Source organism: Glandiceps talaboti, chromosome 4, assembly GCF_964340395.1.
Source record: "Glandiceps talaboti chromosome 4, keGlaTala1.1, whole genome shotgun sequence".
Lineage (NCBI taxonomy): Eukaryota > Metazoa > Hemichordata > Enteropneusta > Spengelidae > Glandiceps > Glandiceps talaboti.
The window spans coordinates 19,122,347-19,150,267 of record NC_135552.1 but is presented as its reverse complement, the minus strand read 5'-3'; the positions used below and the strand labels follow the sequence as shown (position 1 = coordinate 19,150,267).

General features: G+C 37.7%; 5 protein-coding genes across 6 annotated transcripts; all 5 read right to left on the bottom strand.

Annotated features, from left to right (window-relative positions):
- Window positions 1-915: 915 nt before the first annotated feature.
- On the bottom strand, window positions 916-3,383 carry LOC144433901 (alpha-amylase 1-like). The gene is made up of 3 exons (XM_078122299.1): window positions 3,241-3,383; window positions 2,472-2,704; window positions 916-2,036 (listed from the first exon to the last, which is right to left on the bottom strand). The coding sequence occupies exons 1-3, from the start codon at window positions 3,381-3,383 to the stop codon at window positions 916-918; spliced, it is 1,497 nt and encodes a 498-aa protein (XP_077978425.1).
- Window positions 3,384-6,470: 3,087 nt separating this feature from the next.
- Window positions 6,471-9,360, bottom strand: LOC144434270 (alpha-amylase 2-like). The gene is made up of 3 exons (XM_078122724.1): window positions 9,221-9,360; window positions 8,767-8,990; window positions 6,471-7,612 (listed from the first exon to the last, which is right to left on the bottom strand). Exons 1-3 carry the CDS (start codon window positions 9,358-9,360, stop codon window positions 6,471-6,473), a joined length of 1,506 nt encoding a protein of 501 aa, XP_077978850.1.
- A 1,631-nt stretch (window positions 9,361-10,991) lies between these two features.
- On the bottom strand, window positions 10,992-14,169 carry LOC144433806 (alpha-amylase 1-like). The gene is made up of 3 exons (XM_078122171.1): window positions 14,030-14,169; window positions 13,414-13,637; window positions 10,992-12,133 (listed from the first exon to the last, which is right to left on the bottom strand). The coding sequence occupies exons 1-3, from the start codon at window positions 14,167-14,169 to the stop codon at window positions 10,992-10,994; spliced, it is 1,506 nt and encodes a 501-aa protein (XP_077978297.1).
- A 3,480-nt stretch (window positions 14,170-17,649) lies between these two features.
- Window positions 17,650-21,763, bottom strand: LOC144433830 (alpha-amylase 2-like). The gene is made up of 3 exons (XM_078122205.1): window positions 20,314-21,763; window positions 19,713-19,939; window positions 17,650-18,802 (listed from the first exon to the last, which is right to left on the bottom strand). Exons 1-3 carry the CDS (start codon window positions 20,451-20,453, stop codon window positions 17,670-17,672), a joined length of 1,500 nt encoding a protein of 499 aa, XP_077978331.1. The 5' UTR covers window positions 20,454-21,763; the 3' UTR covers window positions 17,650-17,669.
- A 563-nt stretch (window positions 21,764-22,326) lies between these two features.
- Window positions 22,327-25,644, bottom strand: LOC144433832 (uncharacterized). 2 transcript variants are annotated; one of them, XM_078122207.1, is made up of 4 exons: window positions 25,520-25,644; window positions 24,245-24,383; window positions 23,703-23,846; window positions 22,327-23,135 (listed from the first exon to the last, which is right to left on the bottom strand). In XM_078122207.1, the coding sequence occupies exons 2-4, from the start codon at window positions 24,358-24,360 to the stop codon at window positions 22,757-22,759; spliced, it is 639 nt and encodes a 212-aa protein (XP_077978333.1). In that variant the 5' UTR covers window positions 24,361-24,383; window positions 25,520-25,644; the 3' UTR covers window positions 22,327-22,756. The 2 variants fall into 2 exon arrangements, with proteins under 2 accessions (XP_077978333.1, XP_077978332.1); XM_078122206.1 differs by having other exon boundaries at window positions 24,245-24,379; window positions 25,512-25,640.
- Window positions 25,645-27,921: the final 2,277 nt, after the last annotated feature.

Here is a 27,921-nt window from a genome sequence, read left to right as displayed (position 1 = left end):
TATGTTACAGCTATGCTAACATAGCTGGTACATGGCTTTGAGAAAAAGCTCTTGTACATGGATGTTGTAAAAACCTATGTTGCATTGCTATTTTTCACATCCATGTTACATTAATGTTGGCATACCAGTTACACATCTGTCAAATCTAGGTGTGTAACACCAATGGTGTTGGCCAGAGCTGTTACAGGGATATTGTACACATAGCTGGTACTGTTCCCGTGGCTCCACTGAGCTGGTACAGCTATGTGCACAACCCTGTCCTAGGTATGTGAATGTTACACGGGTGTGCAAGGTTCCCTGTGTAACCCATCATTCAATAGAAGTGCTTTATATAGGGCAAAGTCAGCTCTTTTTAACCTTTCTTTTGACCAAGGCAATTACAGGAAAGAGGAACAGTTTATAGGTGAACATCCAAAGTGAACATTTTGTTTTGTCAAGATATGGCCCCTGAAACCACCATTACGTGGAATGCTGTGTTTATCCAATATCAAATACTTGTCCTGTCTCCCCTGTCAGACATCCTACATTTACAACGAATATACATGCAAAGTATTCACGTTTTTGACTCATTACATTACACAAGTCTGTTTACTGCGCTGTCAAGATACATCGTTAGCTGGTCGTACCTCCTAACCCTGGTTGAGAACCAGGAGATACAACTAGCTAACGACGTATCTCGACAACATAGTAAACAGACTACATTGTACTCTTTAAAATAAGTAGTGGATACTGGAGCGAACTTTTTTTTTCAATTCCTATTATATTTTATTATGTACATACTTATACGTATCGGCCTCAATCGAATACATGTACTTTTAGTCAACTGAATAAAATAGTTCGTTATTTGTTTGTATCTGTGTGTTTTGAAGGTTGATTGAAACAATCTGTTCATAAAGGCGAAGTGGCACATTCAGATTAGATCATGGCACTGGTATGGATAGCCAAAACAGGGTTGTCCCCCGCTGGCACATATATGGTTGCATAGCCATTCCAGCCAACGGTAACGGTAGTTGATCCACCATCTTTACTATTGCAAGACTTGGAGCTGTAGTCGTAGTCAGAGGTGTATAGATTGCAGTAGGTACCAGCAGGTAAACCAGTGTAGATTGATGATGATAGATTCCAACTGTCACCATTGATGGCAATAAAACCAACACTGCCACGAGAGAATGCTATCTGGTTGCTACCATTATCCCACCAATTTTCAACTCCAGTGCCTGCTGTCACCTTGCGGAAGTTGGCCATTTCGGAAATTTGTCTCCAGCGATGTTCACAGACCCAATCTCCGTTGAAACAGGTGACGTCATTTGTGCTACCATCGCCAGAAGACGGTGGCCCGTCATCACCGTTTGTGAATGAGTAACTGCTCATAACGCGTGCTACACCATATGGCCAGGCCAACATGAAAGCGTTAGCCATCTTGTATTCTTTGGCATGTTGGTGAGTAATAATACTACCACCTCCACCATGACCTCGTTGGTTGTCATGGTTATCGATGAAAACTACGGCACTCCCACTTGCGAGAAGACCCCAAGATTCACCAAAGCTGCTAAGCCACTTCAGTTGGTTGTATCCATAGAAACAGTTGCCAAGTTCCAAGCCATATTTGAATTCTGTAACAAGACCGACGTGTGTGTAGTCAGTTGCTTTGATTGGCTCACCTCCCTGGTCGATCACCTCTTGGTAGATGAACGCTCGTTTTCCGGAACCAAAAGTGTCCGATGGCAAGTTGTTCAAACTACCGAAGATAGTTTCAAGATCACCTGGCCACATATGTTTACAAGCATCGACTCGGAAACCAGCAACTCCATAGCTTGTCATGGTATTCAGGAAGTCGACGATTTGACTCCGAACGTAGCTGTTACTGTGATCAAGATCTACCATGCCTAACAAACGACAATTACGGACTTCAGTTGCATCATTATAGTTGTCGATATTTCCATCACATCGCCAGTCGTTGAAATCATAACTACTGTACGGTACACCAGGGAAAGAACGTGAATCCGTGTCATACCAACTACCGGCTGTACCATAATCTGTCAATCATAATAAGAAGAGAATATATGTGTCATGAGAGAGAGGGGGGAGGGGGAAACAAACAGACAGACAGACAGACAGACAGACAGACAGACAGACAGACAGACAGACAGACAGACAGACAGACAGACAGACAGACAGACAGACAGACAGACAGACAGACAATTGAATTGAATTGAACTGAAATTCATCTGATAGGTAGTTAGGTACTAGGTAGGTAGAGGTAAACTGTAAGAGGGTAGGTATATTTTTTTAGATTGAAAGTTAATATGGTAAATTTCGAATTGTAATGTAAGTTGGCGTACGTCTGTATTTGCAAAGTCTTTTATATATTAAGTATTGCACAGTATATTGACTTCAATGTAGTATTTAAGTGTAGTTGTCGTCGTTTTATGTCATTTCATATTGGTTTGAATGATTATTGTCGCACTTACCACTTCCATAACCAGTCATGTGATTGAAAACAACGTCTGCATAGATACGCACACCAACGTTATTACAACGCTGTACCATGCTCTGAAATTCACTCTCACTACCACTACGACTGGTAAGCTTGTAACTGACTGGTTGGTATCTCTCCCACCACGGTCGAAATGGATCCCATACTATTCGGTGCTCACTAGGTGGAGATATTTGCACAGCACCATAACCAGCAGACGACAGGTAGCTATTATCGACACAAAACAAAAGATAAACAAACTAATAAACCAACCAACAAACATATACATACATACATACATACATACATACATACATACATACATACATACATACATACATACATACATACATACATACATGCATGCATGCATGCATACATACATACATACATACATACATACATACATACATACATACAACACAAGCATGCACATGCGCACACACACACACTCGCGCGCGCGCGCACACACACACACACACACACACACACACACACACACACACACAGAAAACAGCAAACTGTGGTTTGTCATGGTAACATTAAAAATCTCTGAATATGTATATCTTACTTGGTAAGATATACGTGTTGGGTCTATGGATATACATTGCAATATTGCAGTTGCAAATAAATGAATTTGTTTGGTAGATAGAGAGTTATAGAAATGTTGGTCCAGAACAAAATAACAATCCTATGTAATCCTCAATAGTTCCATAGGAAAGCACTAATGCGAGAACCAGAGATTTAACCCTGGCCTTACTCACTTTTCACATTCCGAGGCAATGTCATTCCACTTCCATTCAAACAAGTGTACTATAGCCTGTCTATTGTCAGCCATGTTGGTATCCCATTGTGCCAATGCACAGGGTACTACTAGAACCAATAAGATCACTCGGTACATCATCATCCTGTCAATAGAAAGTGTTTTGGAAGGATTGGTCGAACTGATAGGTTAGTATTTGATTTCCTTCCCTGCATTTCCGATACTTTTTCTACTAAATAAAAGCGATGCTATTATTTGTAAATCGATCTATATCTTATAATACTGTGATATCTTTATACTACAGAATGTGGATTCCCGATTACCGTTTAAGCTGCCTTCAAGTTATCAAGTTTACTTACAACTACATCTACTATATACAATGTAGCACAGTATGGTGATTTAGACTAGGCCATTGTAAAAAGCAATTTAAGGGTACATTTCAAACATATTATGGAATGATATTCAAGCTCTGTAACAGCGTTAACCTGACGCAGTGTCAAGTAAAACTTTTATCGCCGGAAAAATCATGAAGTGTCTTATTGACTTATATAGCTACTTTTTAAAGTTAATAATTCAGTTGGTTTAGTTTCTGTTACTTAATTTTTCATAGTAACACGATTGGAACTATTTTGGGATAATTGGATAATGATAAATTAGTAACAATTGCATCAGAAAACTGAATATGTACATATAATTCTCCCTGTTTTCTGTAAAACTGCGTCTTGTTATTAGTAAGTTTGCCTAGCTTATAGGCAATTTGTAAAATTGCACATATTGTACATGTGGCTGGGAAATATTTTAAACTTGACTTGCTTTTTTTTTTCACTTTTACCAAAAATTTCAAATCAATGAACTGCTTAACTGTTTTATGGACCAACACTGCTTTGACTGTTTCCAAAACAGGTCGAGAGAGATGTAAGAATTCCCCATTGTGATTCAGCATTTCACTGCATACCATTTTTTCCCTTTAAGTAATAACTTTCTTTCTTTGATTTTGTTTCTGTACCTGATTTACTAGTCCGAGTCACATTTTCTCTAATTGTTAGAAATGTATGTATTTTAATTTTACTGCCAGTCCTGCTCCTAATATGCTTAGTGAGCCCCTGATACAAAAGGGATGCAAAATAAATAAATAAATTAATTAATTAATTAATTAAAATTAATACCACGTACATGTAAGAACTGTAACAAGGTGAATAAGAAAGAACAGAAAAATGGTACTTACAACTGGAAGTACTAAACGACACTCGGCTTGAATGATAACACCTCTCCTAGCAGGAAACCACCCTACGTCATTTATACTATGTGAGGGATTAAGATTAGTGCGTACATCATCTGCCAAATCTTTAGCAAATTCCCATTATAATCTCAAAATTAAATTTGAAATCAAGCTTTCTTAATTGTTTAAATTCTAAAACGCACCCTGCATTTATCTTGTGTATGTTTTGGTTGGGATTGTTATCACATGTCCTGCATATTAAAAATTTTAAAAAACGTGGACAAACACATGACAGTTTTACGTAAGTGGGGTCAAAGAAAGTGGGATTGTTACAATATGAGTTACAATTACTATACTGCAGTGCCATTTCATAACACACATAACAAGTTTATCCACTTCGGAGGTAGAAAGTGTGTGTGTGTGTGTATGTATGTATGTATGTATGTATGTATGTATGTATGTATGTATGTATGTATGTATAGGTATGTATGTATATGTATGTATGTATGTATGTATGTATGTATGTATGTATGTATGTATGTATGTATGTATATGTATGTATGTATGTATGTATGTGTGTGTGTGTGTATGTATGTATGTATGTATGTATGTATGTATGTATGTATGTATGTATGTATATTCAGATATAATTTTAAAATGTCAATATGTTAAATAGAAGTTTATTTGACCTTGTAGTAGTGCAATGACAGGTTGAAATTGTTCTTGTCTAGGGTCACTAAGTTTAGGGTTCGGGCCTCAAAATCTATTGATTGGATTTATTGTACTATATTATGTGTACAAATACATAAATATATTGACCCAAAAGTGATTCGCAAATAGTGTGCAGGGTATATAATATATCTAACAACAAAAAGTAACCCAGCTGCAGCTATAGTGTGCATTATTTATTAAATGTTGGAATATATGTAAACATCCTGGGAGGGACACATTACCTTGTGTTGTAATATTTCGATGAGGTAACAATCGACAAACGTGTTATCTGCCGAAGTCGGTCTTTAGGTACTTATTAGGCTGGGGTCAGAATTTGCGGCCGGGTGGCTGGGGAGAAATTATTTCGGTCAAAACAATTTTCGCAGCACCCATCAAAAAGTTTCATGCACCCCCCCCCCCCCCGGAAATGACCCCTCCCCCAACTCCAGGTGGAAATTAACTTCAGCGTCCATACATAACGATGACAGCTTTCTTTACAAATATACGTGGGCTTTGTGAAAACATGTCTCATATTGGACTGTAACCTATACTTGGCGATACTAATAGGGTTTTCTCTTTCACTCTTGATTCTGGGCAGAAACAGGATCCCCATGACAGTTAGTGAGGAGGGTGTGGGTGTCCCTCCAACAGTAAGCACTTTTTAAATATAAGGGGTAGAGGTCATTTAAAATCATAACATTTCAAACCATACACATTATCGAAAACCATAGACTACCGCAATGTTTCTTGAGTTAACACATAGACCCGCCACCAACCATATGTGGGTGGAGGGTCTATGGTTAATACAATATTATGCAACTGTATGGCGACATACCTACATTTTAAGTTATATTATGGCAGACACATAAACATTTGCTTGGCTATTGACTGCCTCGTAATTAAATGTATAGTAGGTAAATGAAGTGCACAATTTTGCAAAGTACAAGGTAAATGACTGCTCCTGAGGTTTGAATGTTAAAAAAAGTCCCCAGAGAGAGAGAGAGAGGGGGAGAGGGAGAGAGAGGGAGAGGGGGAGGGGGAGGCTGTCACCAACTCATAACTGTGTGTAGGTTTTTAGGAGGAGTTGCGGCAAAGCCGCGAGCATTTTTTTAAAAATTTACTTGGTAAACGACCACTCCTGAGGTTTAATTTGGTTCAAATCATCACACCAAATGAGCTCACACAAACGCAAATCAATTTCAATTTCATAAATGCGAATACTTTTATTTCCCAATTTTCACTGAATTAAAGAATTAAGGTTTCTCAACCATTACATTCTTATAACATTGGTGGTGTGGTTATTACAATATGGCTTCAACGTGTATTGCAACAACGGGTTCGCTGTTAACAGGGATGTTAACCGATGCAAAACCGTTACCCGCTACAGTAACAGTCCTGGGAGTACCATTATTCTCTCTATCGGTACAGGACCGGGTGTTGCTATCATAATCTGCCACGATCAGATTACAATACGTTCCGGCAGGTAACCCAGTATTGATTGATGTATTCAAGTTCCAAGAGTCCAAGTTAAAGGCAATCCAACCCTTGTTTCCTCTGGAGAAAGCGATTTGGTTACTACCGTTATCCCACCAGTTCTGAACACTTGTTCCATGGACTACTTGGCGAAACCAGACCATGTGGTAGATTTGGCGCCAACGGTGTTCACAAACCCATCCACCTTGTACGGAGCACTCGACGTCATTTGTGTTACCATTGCCATCTGCTGGTGGACCCATCTCAGTATCTTCAAAATAGTAACTGCTCATAATTCTAGTAGAGCCATAATCGTGAGCCAGCATAAATTCGGTGGCCATCTTGTATTCTTTTGCTTCTTTGTATGTTAGAGGGAACGATCCACCACCATGCCCACGCTGGTTATCATGGTTGTCGATAAATGCCAATGCCTCGAACCTTGACAGAAATCCCCACGCCTCTCCCCAATTACTCAACCATCGAAGGTTATTGTTACCACGGAAACAATCACTCAGCTCTAGCCCATATTTGAACTCAGTCACACGTCCAAGATGAGTGTATTCGTCTGCTGAAATCGCTTCTCCCCCTTGGTCGATGACTTCTTGGAAGAGGTACGCTCTACTTCCAGCTGGGAATGTGGGAGTAATCAGATCATTTAGTCCATTATATATGACCTCTAAATCTCCAGGCCACATATGTTTACATGCATCAACACGAAACCCAGCTACTCCAAGGCTGATCATGTCATTCATAAAATCTGTAATTTTTTCACGAACGTAACTCTTTGACATCTTTAGGTCAACCAGACCAGTCAATCGGCAGTTGCGTACTTCCCATGCGTCGCCATAATTTTCAATATTTCTGTCGCATATATCATCATTGAAATCCCACTCTGAGTATGGCACTGCAGGAAACTCACGTCTACTGAAGGTTGTATCATACCAATTACCAGCTGTACCATAACCACTAACTGAAAGTGATGAGGAGGACCTGTCAAGTTATCCTTTGTACGAAATATTACTTATGTCAGAGAAAATGTTTTGGACTAATATTTTTTCAAGCCTCCCCAGTTACCCTCAACAGATATTAAGCCCTATGAACTCAAATAAACCGGTAAATATCACCTCCTGCCAAATGCTACACAAAGAGTTTTAGATGTACACAGTACCACCCAACCCCTCCCCTCCCCTCCCGAACGCGCTCCCGTAGGCGGGTGTAAAAGTTTATGGAACACCAATACACTGAATATGTAATAGTAACAATCGACTTCAGAATCCATTTCCTTTCTTTACATGTTGTCTATATCCATATATATATATATATATATATATATATATATATATATATATATATATATATATATATATATATATATATATATATATATATATATTGCAAATAACATGTAAGGAGCATTTGTCTAATGTAATTGACAGTAAAAGGGGAATATTTTAATTTATCCTGAAGGTCAAGGTCTTAAGGTAGAGGTTGCACTTGACAATATCGAGTAGACACTTGAATGAAGTCCCTGTGTATTATGATTATTTCTGTTGTGTAGTAAATCACTCAATGCAATGTTATATGAGCACACTACCGTAATTTAAAAGAAACTGCCTATATCTAAACAATCACAAAGTATTTGCAACGATTAGACTGATTTTGTTGATATACACTGACGGTCAAGGTCAAATCTCAATGTCTTATAAAGAAAGCTTGCACTTGATAATATGGTGTGTGGTTAAATGGAATCTCTATGCATTAAAGAGTTTTGTTTTTTGTTTTTAGTCGCGCAGTACGTGTGGATTTTTTAATAGCAAATGTGGCCGCCATTCAGTCAAATTTGAACATATACGCAAAACAAAGTGACAAGTAACATCACAGATTTACTACGCTTTCAGTAGTGTGAGGGTTTTAGCTCTTAGAAGGTTTACTCTGGAAACGTCGGATATTTCTATTTGTATTCGACAGCGTGTATTTATCTTAATAACGAGTTTTTGAAAGTGACGTGCAGATGTCCATAAAATGTACTAATATTGCATGTTACAGATTGACGACGGAACCCATTGTAATAGTTCCGGGGGGGGGGGGGTTGTCCAAAAATGTATTAGTTGATGAAAAACCCACCTCCATCGCCACACATATGATTGATAACTACGTCCGTGTAGATATTAACTCCTTTATCATTACATCTGTTCACCATATCAATAAATGCATTCCTATCACCACTTCTACTGACGAGTTGATAGCCAACTGGTTGATATCTCTCCCACCACGGACGACCTGGTACTTCACGATGTTCATTTGGAGGAGACACTTGCACACCACCATATTCCCATTGACCAAGAAAGCTAATTATTGTCATACAAAAATATGAAAATTAATATATCAAGAATATATCAACAAATACATGGTGATATTATATTGTATGAACCCACAACCACTCACAGCTATTTTAAAACAACAATACATAGCCTCATTTATGATTAAGCAAAGAAACGGTTTATTGTTGTCTCGTTCTCGCGAGATCTGCTGAATCTCGAAAGTTTCATTTGTTATTATATTGGGAGATTTAACTTACTTTTCACATTCCTTTGCAACGTCAGACCATTTCCATTCAAATAAATGTACCAGAGCAGCGCGATTGTTTTTCATATTCTCATTCCATTGACCCCATGCAGTGGTTGCCAATAGCAACACAAAAAATGTGAGTAACTTCATCCTAAAATCGGGGAACGAATATTAAGGTAGTGACATCATTTATTCACTGACAGTCAAAACACATCTTTCATCATTTTTTAAAACCTGCACTACCTATAAATGAAGTATTATTTTTTTAATTCAGATAACCATATTTCTACCAATAATTAGACATTTACCCATAGGCGATTCAATATTGTTCAGGATAACGTATTACGAGTAAGTCAATTTACTAACAAGATATTATTTTTAAAAAAAAGCTTTTCAGTTACAGCCAATGCAGCTTTGTCTGACTACACTTTTCGAACGTCAGGTAATTAATATGCTCAGTAGAGTCTATAATGCATTTGGCTTTATTATTTAGTGGTCTGAGCTTTATGGCAGTAAAGGTTACCTCTGAATATGACGGGTGTAGTTTTAGCGCCACTTTTAGTGCGACAGTCGATTTCGTATCTCCACGATAACCACAGTCGTACGACGACTACATAACTAACACCACTCATGACCGTTGATATTCAGTCACTGTGATAGTTTCGCGCTGTTAGTGTGGTTTCATACACAAGTAAATGCGATTCCTGACTACAATGTGATCAATATTCACCTACCTTGTCTACCATGCAAAGCAAAAACAGGAATAATATGGCACAACTGTAATATTAGTTATTCATTTATACATATCACAGAGATAACGCCATGGGATAACTCCACATGTTATACCTTGACATGGGGCTGGTCGACGTTTGTAGGTTAAAAAATGCCTTTAAATGTGTCGAACGATAAGAATTTTTAGATAGTTTGTCTTTCAAAATATATACGCCAATATTTGAATATATTTTCTTCATCTACACGATCCGGAGATATACATCATGGGGCGCAAAACAACTGTTTCAAGTGTGGTCAACGTCAATGCTCTGTTTTGTCCAACAGTTGTACTCATCCTAACACTATCTATCAATACTACATTACACAAATTGAATACAAAAATGGTGACTCGAAAATTAAGGATTGGATGGTGGTGTGATAATTACAGTATGGCTCCAACGTGAATTGCAACAAATGGGTAGCTGTTTAATAGAAGGGATGTTAACCGATGCAAAACTGTTACTCACTACAGTAACACTCCTAAGAGTATCGTTATTCTCTCTATCGGTGAAAGTGAGGAGTTGGAACTCGCAAGTTATCTTTTGTTCGGAATATGTTAATATGATATTTTCTAGAAACAATGCATATAAGTGAAATATTTATACAGGCCCCTGTCTTTGTTCGACCAGAGTTTCGGGAACAGCATACTTAACAGAGGGAGGAGGAGGGGCTGAGGAAAAAATATTTTGGACAATTTTTTTAACAGCATCCTAAGGACCCTCAGAAAATGTTAACGCCCTAACCTCTCTGAACTCAAACGATTTTGGTAACCCCTCCCGTCGAACGCTAAGCATCAAATGCTCTCACACATAAACTCTTGAGCTATACTTTTCCAATTAGACAGACGAAATAACCACACTTTTCTGCCATATTTTCCAACAGTTAAAAAAAATAAACAAGCCCATTTCAATTTCATAAATGCACCTGATTTTATTTTCAGATTCTCACTAAATTAACAAATGAACTTTTAATGAAGGTGTCTGAATCATACATTGGTGGTGGTGTGATTATCACAATGTGGCTTCAACGTGAATTGCAACAACGGGGTCGCTGTTAACAGGGATGTTAACCGATGCAAAACCGTTACCCGCTACAGTAACAGTCCTGGGAGTACCATTATTCTCTCTATCGGTACAGGACCGGGTGTTGCTGTCATAATCTGCCACGATTAGATTACAATACGTTCCGGCAGGTAACCCAGTATTGATTGATGTATTCAAGTTCCAAGAGTCCAAGTTAAAGGCAATCCAACCCTTGTTTCCTCTGGAGAAAGCGATTTGGTTACTACCGTTATCCCACCAGTTCTGAACACTTGTTCCATGAACCACTTGACGAAACCAGACCATGTGGTAGATTTGGCGCCAACGGTGTTCACAAACCCATCCACCTTGTACGGAGCACTCGACGTCATTGGTGTTGCCATTGCCATCTGCTGGTGGACCAATCTCAGTATCTTCAAAATAGTAACTGCTCATAATCCGAATGGAGCCGTAATCGTGAGCCAACATGAATTCGGTGGCCATCTTGTATGCTCTTGGTTCTTTGTATGTTAGAGGGGACGATCCACCACCATGCCCACGCTGGTTATCATGGTTGTCGATAAATGCCAATGCATCGAACCTTGACAGAAATCCCCACGCCTCTCCCCAATTACTCAACCATCTAAGGTTATTGTTACCACGGAAACAATTACTAAGCTCTAGCCCATATTTGAACTCAGTCACACGTCCAAGATGAGTGTAGTCAGTGGCTTTAATTGGTTCACCTCCTTGGTCAATAACTTCTTGGAAGAGGTACGCTCTACTTCCAGCTGGGAATGTGGAAGTTGGCAGATCATTTAGTCCATTATATATGACTTCTAAATCTTCAGGCCACATATGTTTACATGCATCAACACGAAACCCAGCTACTCCAAGATCGATCATGTCGTTCATGAAATCGACGAGTTTGTCGCGAACGTAGCTTTTTGACATTTTTAAGTCAACCAGACCAACCAATCGACAGTTGCGTACCTCCCAAGGGTCTCCATAATTTTCAATATTTCTGTTACATATATCATCATTGAAATCCCACTCTGAGTATGGCACTGCAGGAAACTCACGTCTGTCGAAGGTTGTATCATACCAATTACCAGCTGTACCATAACCACTAACTGAGTGAGGAATTGGAATTGACAAATTACGTTTTCTTCGAAATATGATATTCCATTAGTTGTTGGAACAACGTTTATAAGTAAAATATTTACATAACCCCACGTCTTTGTTCGACCACAATTTAGGATATAGCAGATTTTACGAGGTGGGGGAAGGGGGTTGAGGAGGAAATATTTTGGACAATTTTTTGCAGTCTCCCCAAGCGTCCCCCATGAACTCAAAGATCTTTGTATTCCCGTTCAGATCTGTCGAATGCTAAGCAGATGGTTTTAGATTGTACAGTTGTATAGTACCACCCTGCCGCTCCCATCCCATTCCCACAGGTTGGAGTACAATGTTATAGTACACCAATCCACTCACTGCTTTATGGACTTCAGAGCTTTCTTCACATAGTTTGTGTGTGTGTGTGTGTGTGTGTGTGTGTGTGACTCTTTATACACACACACACACACACACACCAAGTTATTAAATGTATGTGAATAAAGGTTTAATGGTGCAGATAATTTTGCAAATATACACATAATGACCATTTCTAAAATGTAATTGACCCTGAAGGTCAAAGATTACAATTTTGATAATTTATCCTGAAGATCAAGGTCAAAGTCTTGACATAGAGTTTGCACTTGATAATAAGGGTAGTGTAGAGACTTGAATGAAATATATATGTATTATAGTTTTTGAGTTTTGCAGTAAAAAGTGCACACGATTAAAAAGAAATTAGCCACATTTAAAATTCGCAAAGCTTCTCCAAGAATTAGATCGATTTTGATAATTGAACCCGAAGGTCAAGGTCAAAGTTCAATGTTTTTAAAAGAAAGTGTGCAATTGATACTATAGGGCGTGTCACTTAAACGGAGTCTCTGTGTTATTGTTTTTGAGTTATGCAGTAAATATTGATATTTTGACAACAAATATGGCCGCCATTTAGTGGGATTTGCATATCACAAAACAAATGAAGTGCAACATCATGGATTTTTCTACACTTTCAGTAGTGTGAGGAGTTTAGCTCTTGGAAGGGTGACTCCTAAAATGACAACTACTTATAATTTTATAGGACAGAGACTGAGTGTACATTTTTCCTCAACACGTTTATAAAGTGACGTGACTTTATCCCATATACAATGTAATATGTCACTTGTGTGCCAAATTTGAATGAAATCGAATGTTGCATGTCAGAGAAATGGTGTATTGCGGACGCACGCACCGACGGAAGAACCCATTGTAATAGTTCTGGTGGGGGAGGGGTCTAAAACTGATGTCATAGTTGGTGATAACCTACCTCCAGTGCCACACATATGATTGATAACTATGTCCGTGTAGATATTAACACCTTTATCATTACATCTGTTCACCATATCAATAAATGCATTCCTATCACCACTTCTACTGACGAGTTGATAGCCAACTGGTTGATATCTCTCCCACCACGGACGACCTGGTACTTCACGATGTTCATTTGGAGGAGACACCTGCACACCACCATATTCCCATGGACCGAGAACGCTAATTATTGTCATACGAAAATATGAAAATTAACATCAAATTGCCAATTTTGTTTTTGTTTGCAAATGTGTATCTTACTGAGACGAAACACTTTTGCCGGATTAATGTGCCAAGTTCCTAAGTGTGTCAGTGATCATGTAAACGTGAAGAACTTCTATAATCTTGCTTAAGTCTTTCATGACTATCATTGGGGTATATATCAACAAATATATGGTGATATTATATTGTACGAACCCACAACCATTCACAGCCATTAGAAAACGACAATACATTTAATAGACTCATTTATGATTAAGCAAACAAACGGTTTATTGTTGTCTAGTTCTCGCGAGATCTGCTGAATCTCCATCTTTTTAGTTGTTACATGTAGTATATTGGGAGATTTAACTTACTTTTCACATTCTTTTGCAACGTCAGACCATTTCCATTCAAATAAATGTACAAGAGCAGCACGATTGTTTTTCATGTTCTCATTCCATTGACCCCATGCAGTGGTTGCCAATAGCAACACACAAAATGCGAGTAACTTCATCCTAAAATCGGGGAACGAATAGTATGGTACTGATATGATTTATTCAGTCAAATCACGTCTTCTGTCAAGTGTTTCATCATGGGTTTATTGAAACAAATGTAGTCATTTAACCTGCACTAGCTGTATCTAGAGTTTATATTCCCGTCTAGTAACCAGCAATATATGAACTGAAAATTGTTAAAATACCAATAATTGGATATTTACCCACAGATGATCCGTATTGCTCAGGATGTACGACATTACGAATAAGTCATTTATATTTTACAAAAACCTTTTCAGTTGCAGTTCGGGCAGCTTGACAATATCAACTACACTTTTCCAACGTCAGGTAATTTACCATTTGTAGTGCGACTGTCGATTGTGTGTCTATCATTCTCCAAATCATATTTCTTTCGTATTTCTTCTTTGAGTACGATAACCACAGACTACATACCGCCACTCATAGCCGTTGATATTCAGTGAGAGTTTCACACTAACAAACATGTCGTTTCAAAACACAAATAAACTCTATTCCTACGTTATGATTGCAAATATGTGATCAATATTCACCTACCTTGTCTACCATGCAAAGCAAAAACAGGAATAACATGGCAAAACTGTAACGTCAGTTATTCATTTATACATGTCACAGAGATAACGCCATGGGATAACTCCACATGTTATACCTTGACGAGGGGCTGGTCGACGTTTGTAGGTTAAAAATGCCTATAAATATATCGAACGATAAGAAATTTTGTATAATTTGTCTTGCAAAATATACGCCAATATTTGAATGTATTTTCTTCATCTATACGATCCGGAGATATAAATCATGGGCTCAAAACAACTGTTTCAAGTGTGGGCAAGGTCAATGCTCTTTTTTGCCCTGTCAGTTGTACTCATCCTAACACTATCTATCAAAACTACATTACACAAATTGAATACAGAAACGATGGGTACATACGTATACAAATATTCCAATTCCATCTGATAACCAGTTTTGCGATTTATATTCCCGAACTGTTTTGGGAAGTATATCATTTAATTGGCTGACCATGTACTGACATTATCCACAACTGATTTCAAACTAGAGTGAGTAGGTGTCCTAGAAAGACAACTTTCAGACATTGCCGTGCAAATTTTGATTAACGTTTTGTATCATCATAGCCTAACTGTAGACTTAAAGGAATAACGCTACTAACATATTTCCACAATTCCAACTGACCTTCTCATTTTTGAATTTTCTCTCTTCCGTCACGTCTACTGAGGGTTTTCAAAACCGTCAGTAATTCCATGCCATTCCTCCAGAGAATCTGATTGGTCGAATACACAAGGACAGAGACAAAGTCGTAATGGGACTATTATTTAAATCGCTATCAGGCCATATGATGAATCCATAATTAAATGTTTTCATTAGCGGTTATATGGGAAACAGATTCTATTTCAATTTTCTAGCTTTCAAGGCTACTACATATTTACCCACTAGTGTATTGCTAATTTCGCTATATTTCGCAATACTGTCCAAAGAATGTAGTTCTTTATACCTCTTTTTGTCTATGTGTACGTTTGTTTGTTTGTTTGTTTGTTTGTTTGTTTGTTAGTTAGTTAGAATATTAAGAAGTATGGATTGATTAGAAGAAGCTTGGCGAAAAGAATACGTATGAGACTAACATCAATTGCTAATAATGTGTTGCATGTCCAGTAGTGTATGTGTGATGTCATCCATACTGCTGCTGGACCAGGCATGAAAACAAATTGGGTGAAAATACGTATGGAGTTTCATTTAAATGTCAAATTGTCCCCACTCAATATGGTCAATTCTCATAGTTTATCATCTTTTATAAGCAGCCGGATACACAATTGATAAGTGATATCTAAAATACTGTACCCGTTTGTGACGTCGTCGCTTGAGCATGTCCTTTGCAACTTCTAGAATATACTAGCAAAGACTAGTGGTATACTATACGTGCTGCTTTTCTCTTCTGATATGTACCAATGTCTGTAAGTTCATCTATACTAGTAACTTGAACGTGCGACGTCACTGCGTTTATATGACAAAATGATGACCTCTCCGTGTACGTCCGTAAACAGCTGTTGATGGAAATGGTCCCCACTATACAGTGAGGAACGTCAACTTTTGTTTTGAACGAACGTAAAATGTATGTTCTGCCCTTTTCCTATCCAAGGTCAATATATAATAATTTATAGATATACTGATGACCACAAAATCGTTCCATAAAGTTTCACCTATTTCTAGCAGCGCACGCACACCGAGTTTTGATATTTAGTCCTAAACGGGGAAGGCGTGATACTGACTATCGTAGTAACGTAATCGTGATATTGTAACAGTTACAGTGTCAGTATATCTGCTGTGCAGAAAAAACAATATTTTCATCACACTTCTGCTTGATACTGTGCAATACACCTTGCGCTTATCTAATGTTAATAACTGATGAATATCATAGAGAAACTAAACCTTTTAAGGGTTAGAATGCTACAAGGGGTGAAATACTACGAATTGCACTGTGTGTGTCTTCTTCATTCTAAGACAGCCTTGCTATTACATCTGCTATCCCACTTGTCTGTTATCCCCATCTACAGTTTGCTTATGTATTCCATTACATGGTTAATGGAAGGCCGAAAAAATCTTGACCAAAGAGACGTTTTGCCCTACACCAGCCATACTTTTGGAATAAAAAAGTAATGGCGCTATTATCTAAAGTTAATCCGCCGTTCTCACTGTCTTTTAGTTTATATTGATTTAGATGGCAAATCACTAGATTATGATAAATATCAAACAGGCAATTAGAAAGATACAACTCTGTAGTGGTTATTTGTCCTGCAAAATTCATCCTTTGAACGATTCTATCCGAAAAACTTTCCATTGGACCTTTGAAATAACAGACCTTACTAATTTAAAAATATGATGAAAGTGATACAAGTGGCACCACTAAATGAGCACTTATACTGAGTCACTACCACTGAAACACACATCCAAGTAACGACCCCTTACATACGTATATATACCGATAGACTTTCATTCGTTGAGCTCGTATACAAAATGACTTTCACTTGGAAGCGTATGCCGCGGCACAACCATTTATATTGACACGAACACCAAGCGATTTTCAGTTAGACACGTATACATGAAGGCATATACCAAGTAGTTGTTTTAACCTGTTAGATCTTGTTGTAAACAAAAATATGAAGCTCAGAAAAGTATAAACATGACCACAAAATGACAATGTAATTTGCCCCAAAAAGTCAAATTCCCTTCTCTTTTTAATTATTCCCCTGTTGAAACAGCTCACCTAAGGCTGATTTTTATAATTATGATTTATTTGACACTTGAAATATAATTCAAAGAAGAAATGACAATGAATTACTTGTGAACAATTTTAGTAGTCCGATGAATACAATCTCATTTATAAGTCATCAACAAAATTGATAATAGTTTTGATAGAATACAGACTAAGTTTATATATCCGTTGTGGGTTTTTTTTGCATTTAGAGCCGTAGCATTATACCTTGGCTTCAACGTGAATGGCAACAACGGGATCACTATTTGGGGGTATCATTAGTGAAGCCTTGCCGTTTTTCTTTACCGTAACCATGACTGGAGTATCACTTCCGACTCTATCATTACATGACTTGGTGTTGCTATCATAATCTGCCACGTACAAATTACAATACGTGCCGGCAGGCAAACCAGTGTAGATTGTAGTTTCCAAGTCAAAGGAATCAGTGTTGAAGACTATCCAACCTTTGTTTCCTCTGGAAAATGCTATTTGGTTGCTACCGTTATCCCACCAGTGCTGGACACTTGTTCCATGGACCACTTGACGAAACCAGACCATGTGGTAGATTTGTGGCCAACGGTGTTCACAGACCCATCCACCTTCTTCGGTGCATTCGACATCTCTGGTATTGCCATTATCATCTGCTGGTGCACCTTGTTCGGTTTTTAAATCAAAATAGTAACTGCTCATAACACGAGTAGAGCCATAATCGTGAGCCAACATGAATGCAACCGCCATTCTGTAATTCCTTGATTCTTTGTGCGTCAACGGCATGCCATAACGCTGAGTATCATGGTCGTCAACAAACGCTAATGAATCGCCACTTCGTAGAAATCCCCGTTCTTCTCCCCAGTTACCCAACCACCGAAGGTCATTTTTACCACGGAAACAAAGACTCAGCTCTTGCCCATATTTGAACTCAGTCACACGTCCAAGATGTGTGTAGTCAGTGGCTTTAATTGGTTCTCCTCCATAATCGACGACTTCTTGGTAAATGTAAGCTCTGCTCCCAGCTGGAAATGTTGGTGTGACCAGATTATTCAGTTCATTATATATAGCTTCTAAATCATCAGGCCACACATATTTACTTACATCAATACGAAATCCAGCCACACCAATGTCTATCAGGTCATTCATGAAATTAATAAGTTTGTTGCGAACATGGCTTCTGGACAATTTGAGGTCAACAAGACCGACCAGTCGACAGTTTCGGACCTCTGAAGGGTCCCACATATTTTGAATACTCTTGTTACAAATGTCATCATTAAAATCATGGTCTGCATATGGTACGGCTGGGAAAGTACGTCCACCAAAGGTTGTATCATACCAGGTGCCTGCTATACCATAACCACTAACTGTAGACAAAGCGTTGGAAGAGAGAATGTTTCGATTACTTTTGTAAACTGACCAAAAGTGCATCTTTAAGAACCTCAGAAAATAGACACATATGAGCTATGTTTGGGTACTTGCTACATGAACATCAATTGTTAATGCTAACGATACTGATATTCTCCTCCCTTCGTGAACACCATTAAAACTATTGCTATCATTATTTCATAAATCTTCGAAAGCGGTACAAGATGAATTTATGAAGCTTTCTACTAGGGTTGAAAAATACAACTCTCAGACTATGTGTAATGCCTAAATGCCAGATTATCCAACAACAACAACAACAACAACAACAACAACAACAACAACAACAACAAGTGGTGGTTAAATATGCGTTACTGGGTACAATACTACAAGTACGTTTTTATGTAGCACTAAGTGTACCCCATCTGTCCTTTTACATGAGAATTGGACCTCAAACACCGACTCCAGGGCAAATGAAGGCCTTTTCAAAACTACTCTGCACTGTTTGTTTATGATGACGTCTCTTGTTTGATAAGTTATACTTAGATGTCTTATTACATTTTGGGATATCATATTATATTCACGAAGCGTGTGGTTCAGCGTACGTTATGAATAAGTGTTGAATATCGACTTTGCTGTGGATTTGGCAAAAGTAACTTCCATGTTTTCATTCTAAGCTAGTGTCTGTTTGCTTCTGTAAAGTACCTTTCACGTTTCGAAATTTACGAACAATAAAGATAGACTTGGTAAGAAAAGTGTCATTTTAGACATGTGGTTGACCTTTCACCTGCATTGTCGAGTTCCTGGTTATGAACAATAATACACAGATTGAAACTGAAAAGAAAGTGACCGACTTTCAACACTCTTGTCACAGCCAAAGTGAAAACATACACCGAACAAATACCCAGATACGTACCCCGTCAACTACCATATGATTTAAGACCACATCTGTGTAGATATTAACTCCTTTATCATTACATCTGTTCACCATATCAATAAATGCATTCCTATCACCACTTCTACTGACGAGTTGATAGCCAACTGGTTGATATCTCTCCCACCACGGACGACCTGGTGTTTCACGATGTTCATTTGGAGGAGACACCTGCACACCACCATATTCCCATCGATCGAGAAAACTGCGATTGTATAAAAAATATGAAAATGCACTGTCCTTCTTTATGAATTGGAATATATAGCATGTGAAAATGCAGAATACTTTTGGGTTCGTAAATACTGTCAGCCTAATTTTGGGGCTTTAGGGGATGGTCATTTTAAACTGACTTGGGGGTGGAAAGAAGCGGTGTTTTTGCTCATTTTGCCAAACGTGGTATTTTCCGAGGTGTCACTTTGGCTTTGGTCATTGGGGCAGGTGGGGTGGGTGGGTAGGGGTGGGTGGGGACCGTTTGAGAAAACCTATGTTCAACTCGAAAATATGGCCCCAGACAGTTAAAAATGACAGGCCCTTTATTGGGTAGTAAGAAATGATACAAATATACAAAATATAACTAACTTTTCACATTCTTTGGCAACGTCAGACCATTTCCATTCAAACAGTTGAATAAGAGCAGAACGGTTGTTCTTCATGTTCTCACCCCACTGACTCCAAGCAGTGGTTGCCAATAGCAACAAACAAAATGCAACGAACTTCATCCTGTGATGAAAGGGCCATTTTTAGTTCAAATACCATATTTTATTCATTTTAGATTCATACTGTTAACAGATAACGGATAATATAAGGGTTTTATTTGTCTGTGTACTATTGTTATGGACAAGGTTGTCTATATTATACAATTCGAGAGCATTTGGTTTGCCATCATCTCACGAAATTACACAATGTCGAATATTTCTAATTAGAATTATCAACAGACCTAGCCATGGGATGATTTCTTATTGAAGCAAAAGCCACATTTATAGCATCTCAGTTATGTCACGTCATGTCATGTCATGTCATGTCATGTCATGTCATGTCATGTCAGGTCAGGCCATGTCATGTCATGTCACGTCATGTCATGTCATGTCATGTCACGTCAGGCCAGGCCAGGCCATGGCATGTCATGCCGGGTCAGGTCAGGTCAGGTCAGGTCAGGTCTCGTCTGGTTAAGTCAGGTCAGGTCTGGTCAGTCAGGTCTGGTCTGGTTAGGTTAGGTTAGGTTATTGTTTATCAAAGTGTCCTATGTGGACAAATTATACATAAATACAATTTACAAAATACAAAAAAGAGCCACATCCAGTCCTCTGGCTTGTAGGACACAAACAATATCGAATTAAATACATAAATAAATAAATATCACATACATCTTAGTTGTAAAAAAAGGTTTTCCTACGGTTAAAGGATTCATGTAAAAAGTCTTAGTACTGTAAGAAATCCACATGCTTCACTACATTGTAAGTGTTTATATGGTTATTAGAAATCCATTACATTCCAGAAATCACATGAAATCATAACCAATGCCATGTTCAAAACAGCGTATCCTCCTAAAAGGACGACATATTTTTTTATGTCATCAATACAGTAAAGGGTAAGTTTATACTTCATATTATTTCAGGACACATGCAGACTTGCAAGACTATAGACATCAACATAATGTACTGAATATTCTCCTACCTCGTCCCCAATCAGTTGTTCATGTGACTGTACATATAGTTATAGATTCTGCATTTGTGTGACGTATAGACTAGGCACCTTTGCAAATTCACAAACAAATAATTCATTACAGGGTCAATAAAGGGCATCGGCGGCATAGAATAAAATGTGCATTTCACAAAGATATCCAAAACAGCGTGAATATATAACGGTGTAGGTCATCGAGCTTCCAAACTGGGCAGCTTTTTTAATGTTCTTTTCATGTTTTTTGGCACGTACATATCTTTAGTAAACTGAGTTTCGAAGATTAAAATCTGTATATTACTATTTATCACAATTTTTCCACTGACAGATGTGTAGCAATGATACTATCCAAATGTTGGAAATGTTAAGATTGAATACCACCGGTGTACATGTCTAATGTACTAGTCACCAACATTTCCAAGATATTCAGCTTTAGGCTTGTGCAGAAAACAAAATGAAACCACCTGCTTCAAATTACTCGGGGGGGGGGGGGGGTCGGCATATTCCCTCGATCGTAGTAATTACACAACCCAGGCCATTATGTAAAAAGATACAAATCTTCGTAGAAGACACGATTGTTACTACAATGGGCTCAAATTCTGTTTCCAGAAAGAGCACATCAGACAAAAAATAGATGTCAATGTTTTGGAAGACTAGTCGCCATTACAAATGGTAGATATATCAATTTCTGGAGACCGTTGTATCATCAACAGAATAAGTCAACAGTGTGAATCCAACACTGAAAATTGATTTACAACTGATTGCAATATTTTTACTTAAATCATTTAATCTTTTCGTAAAGTTGTTACGCGTATATAAATGCATGTCACATGAATGTAGACCTTAACAGCATGTGGCAAGCAATGTGTGCTAATATCAAAGAGTGACGTCGAAAGAAAATACACAAACACAGGGTTTTGACTTTGAACAAATATTATAATATATATATAAAAAAAAAACCCAAAGAAATCGGTAATACATCCGAAAGAGGGCAGAGTTTCAAAATGACTTTTAAGAAACATTATCCGTTCGCATTCAAATTCGTTTCCAGTGACAAAAAGTCCAATTAATTCATGTGCTCTCAATAGCCATATCATCAATGTAACTGATCCTATGTGGCAAACTCAGATTAACTAAGTATTCGTCATCATTAATTTGCCTCACACAAACAACAGTTACATAATGAATTTAATGAGTTTGATTGGAAAAACACTGAGCAGTATAGTAAAGCTTAAAGCTTAGATATTGAAGTTCTATAATCACAGTGACTTCAATAGCAAGACATTTTGTATATACATATATATGTATTTCAAATTCCAGATGGTTCAGTCTTCGATTGCTTATCTTAAACAACCTGCAATATGCCACTATAGAACCCTCCTTCATATAACATGGTACCTCCCTGTAATACAAGCAGTGTTTGACTCCAGCAATCCTCAGCATTTTTCGACTCGACTTCACAGGTATCTACGGTGACAGAAGCCAAGGAAATACAGCCTGCATTGATAGACATGTAGGATCGACCATTTTCTGCAGGCACTTCATACGGCCAGTAACCCGTGCCATCTGATTTCTTAGGAAGTAGTTTTATCCATTCAACATTTAGCATGGAGTGTTTGGTCACTTCACTCATTAAATACTCTCCCCGCGGTACGGGACCAGAAGGAAGTGTGTCGTCATGAATACTGCTGGCAACTGTACAACATTGAGAAGACATTGAAGGACTGAAAATAAAAAAAATATATACCATTAATTATTGGTGTAATATGTCCATTTGCCCTAGTTTGATATTGCCAGGTGGTACGAGTGTACGTTTTGCATGTTACCTTGGATGAATGGTATCTAAAAATACCTGTTGCTTGAAGAAAGGGTATGAACATAATCTTTGAAAAACTCCACATGGAGTGCATTGTCGTTGAGGAGCATGGTCATATATGAATCCTCATAAACAGTTCTTAATATTTTTCACCATGCAAACTTCATTGTATGAATGGTAAAGCAAAACCAATACGGTGGAACACATTTTGTCACAGAATGTTGATTCATATTTCATCAATTTGATTTAGATTCAGATATTTTATTGCCATATGTATAAAAAAAAACATTGGAATGTGACTATTCAAGAGCGCCCCTAACGTCAACGTAAAAAAAGTAGGACAAAGAGATGTATAAAAAACAATAACATAAAAAGTGAAAATCTAGACTCGAATTACAGACGGGTAAAGACGATAGTTAAGGACACAAGCCATAAATTACATGAAGTATAAATGATCATCTTGTTGGATTATTACCGTTTGCAAGCTAAACAGCCACTATCACGATAATATACACACATGGCATGTTGAGTACCATCAGCAATCAGTGCATCTTGTCGTAGACGGGTCAATAGATTATTACAACAACCTGGAGTTACAGTTGGGGGAGGAGGTGTTGCCCTACAGGAAACAACGTTTCATTAACAGATTAAAACACTTTCGGTGAAAAACATGCCAGTCAGATTATCTTACTCTTAGCTTGAACTTTAGGCTCCCTCCGTCAACTATTGTCGTCACAGACATTATTGAGTTTAAGGCTTTTGACCAAAAATCACTATTTTGACCTAATTTGCCTATACATGCTCTAATTTGTCTAACATAGACACCGAAATGATACATAGACACCGAAATGATACATACATACATACATACATACATACATACATACATACATACATACATACATACATGTATCAATGCATTTGGCTGTGACTTTTTGACTTTAAATTACCATGCAAAAAGCGCTACTGCAAACAAGAGAGTCAGACTAAATAGTGTAGGGAACTCAATTATCATACCCTTTGCTGCTGCTGTCTTCTCCTTTAGATGACCCACGAGAACACGATTTGACTGTACCTGACATCATGCAGCAGTATACAAATATACCAATCAACAAAGACTTGAGGTGTGCCATTTTGTTTTACGACTATGCTCTATAAACAAACAAATAATAATTATATATGATGAGTAAATGACACTATTTTTACAACAGTCACAAACAACATATACACGTAACATGCAATATTATACCATAATATTTTATCTTGTACAATGTATATTGTCTAACCCTGAAATTGTGCCTGAATAATACGTATCAAAATAATGGAAATATGCTTAGATTTGCACAAAACCACACGGTCATTTCATGTGTAGCAGTGGGTTTGAAATACACTAATCAGTATGTTATCTTGGTAAAAATAGTGGACTTGGGAGGACAAAGACGAGAAATAGTGAAATAAGTTGAGGTGAAATAATGGAAAATCTCTTCTTTGGTACCTAAAGAAGTTAATAAGAATGGTTTATTGGATATTTTTACTCTCTATTCCTGTAACATAAATTCTGTCACCGACTGGCCATGGATGAGAGGGTTGTTGATCGTATGAATATAGACTTGGTCGCTATAAATTGTACAGCGCCCCCACATAGACATAGTAATGTAAATTACAAACGAGATGACATTGATTGTGTTTAACTAGAAAGTTTCTATGTCTCGGATTTTTCCTTGGCACAGACTTTAGTTCTCGTGGAAGAAAAATATTATGTTTTTCGTTTGAAATATTATCACGATAACTGAAGGCGTTTTATGTTACCAAGGGTCAATGACATTTACCCTCACACATTCGATGTCGTAGCTCGATTTGACATCTTTGGTTTCTGCTCTTTAGGATGGACAAAGTAACCCCATTACCCCCCCCCCCCCCCCGTTGCCTTTTTTCCTCATTTCTGTTCAACAGTAAGTTTAATCACCCTTCCTTCTCTTTATACGTTCCAACCATATTAACTTTGGATTAATTTTGTCCAAAATACAGGTTTTCAGATAGACTAGTTGTGATTCTAGATCTGCACCACACATCTCAATGACGTATTTTGTAAGTCCCTAATATCCTGATATGATATGTAAATCGGACATTCGAAATCAAAGTTTGGAGTTATTTGTATGTCTACCACAACCTTGACACATCGCATTGGCACATATGGTTTCTAAATCAACGTTATGCTCACTGCCTGTTCCTTTCCCTTACCAATTCCTGAAAAAAGTTTTGTACATCAAAGATAATAACTCACCTATATATTTATAACTGGTCTTTCAAATGAACGTAGTAACCCGAAGCTACGGCGTACGAAGCAACTGGAGATCTGTGTAACACTGAGCTGTGACTGTCTACACGATGCTATTTATCGTAACTGGTACAAACTGGACGTGAAGGTCATCATTCTTCCTGTTTATACTATCCTCTATGTGTTTAGATGTACACAGTTGGTTAAATGTGAAGTGTCTCCAGTTACATGCAATGCCTTGAAGAAAAAATTGTTACAGTACGGGAAAGCTAAGCGTTGTATTTGCTCTGTAGACATAGACAAGTTTTACGTCTTCAAGCAAAACAAGGGCACCGCTTCTCAATTATTATTGACTAATTAATCATTTATTATTGTTGTTGTTTTGTTGTTGATTGTACATGTAAGCAACATATGATATTGAGTTTCTTATGTCTTTTATGTTAGCCACACAGCATTACTATACAATAACTTTTCACATCTGATTATACATGTACATCATTACATGTAAATTATTGTTGGCTGTAGCCTGCATCCCTATAGGCTAATGCCTGTCATCGTTCAGTCGATGTACATGTAACTGAAACAATGAAATACATTACAAATGCTTTCCCTGGTGATTACCTTACATGTGACACTTGCATCTCACTGACAGTTTGTAATCTATAACTGTAGCTAATTAGTAAGGGGGTGAGTGTCTGATGTAAAAATGGTGTGTGAACATCAAAAGACATAATGAACTCTTTTGGGTACTTTCTACAATCAACAATAATCACAGATGTAACTGTGTTTTCTTTGCTTTAAAGATCTAACAGTTGCCTACATCTACATAGCAAACACCACAGTTAGTTTGCCACTGCTGTAACTTTAGTTATTCACAGCGGGAGATATGCTGCTGCCTTGGTCATCCACCCACATGATATGATGCGTGATTCGCTGAAGCATCTCAAGTTTGGAGCTATGCGGAATTGAAGACGGTAGTACTGACATGTGACGTATTTTATATCTTAGTCTTTCATCATCTCTAGGAAATTGAATCACTTGGTTTTCTTTGACTTCTTACGTCAAACTACGAAATCGCACGTATTATTCTGAGATAAGCTACTTCCACTGAATTTTAAGGAGCCCACAGATTTAGTTATCTGATAATCATGATAATAACGTTCGCAAGCCCATCCAGTATGTCAGCTAGACTCGGGTGTGTCAAGAAACTCAGACTGTTGTTCATATGTGGAATATCACGTGATTGCCACTTGTATATTTAAAGGGACCTTCATCAGGCTTACCAAGTCAAATATGTATACCATTGTTCTTTCAATGAGAAATATTTACCATATATTAAACCAAAACACTTGAACACGTACTCAGAATCATGGATTTGTACACAATTTAAAAAACAAATTCCATACAGATTGTGGTTTCGCATACAGACGAGGTTTAGAGGTTAAACATGTACTTGACCTTAATAATACTAGCATTAATCTTTATGACATGCAGAAAGAGACGTGGATACCATGATTCCATATGTTTTGACTCGCATTCCTCATGTCATGGACTGTAAATCGACCTCGCAGACCTGATAAATAGCCTTTAAATATTGAAATAATATTTTCCCATACTCAGTCTTTTCACGTCATTGGCGTGGGGATAGTGTGACGTCATTGACCTGGGGGTGGTGTGGTATGTAAACGATTGATTGGTTTAGAAGTCACTGTGGTGTTAATACATGGTAGACACATACTAATACCAATTATTTCTCCACTAATTGGACATTTAAAGTGAAATTGGCGATTCTTTGAGCTGCCAAATTTGAAAACATCTATATAGCCTTCGGGATTGGGGCTACGAACATTCTTGGTTTCATTTTTTTGAGCTTGCCAGGGGAGCTGCGAATTTCTTTTAACCAAAATGGTTTTCTCCCCCCCCCCGCCATCAATTCTGCTCGTCCCCGAACTAAAGAATTTGAGGCTTAGTCGATTAGAATTCATTCAATGCAAAACAGAACATTGTTTGAGTTAAACAATATTTTATTAAACTTTCAACGAAACTATAATCAATCCAAAATATGGATATCTTCTTCCCTAAAACAAACAAAAAATGTTAAAATTAAATGACAATGTACACAGTATTGTTTTGATGATTGGCCCTGTGGCATATTGATTTATATTTGCTGAAGTTTCCACATTTATCTGGAGAATGACGTGAAACCTGACTTGATAATCTTGTTTGTCCAAACGAAATAGAAAGACGCAGCAGAATTTTCTGCTTGATTACAAATTAATTAGACCTTCTGAAAAATATATTTTTTTCGTGGACCTGATTGTCCCTTTTAACCGGCTTAAAAGAATTCTATAATCACTGTGCAGGGGAATTTTAGATTATTAAAACACGGTTTTAAATCATTTGATGGTATGTTTCA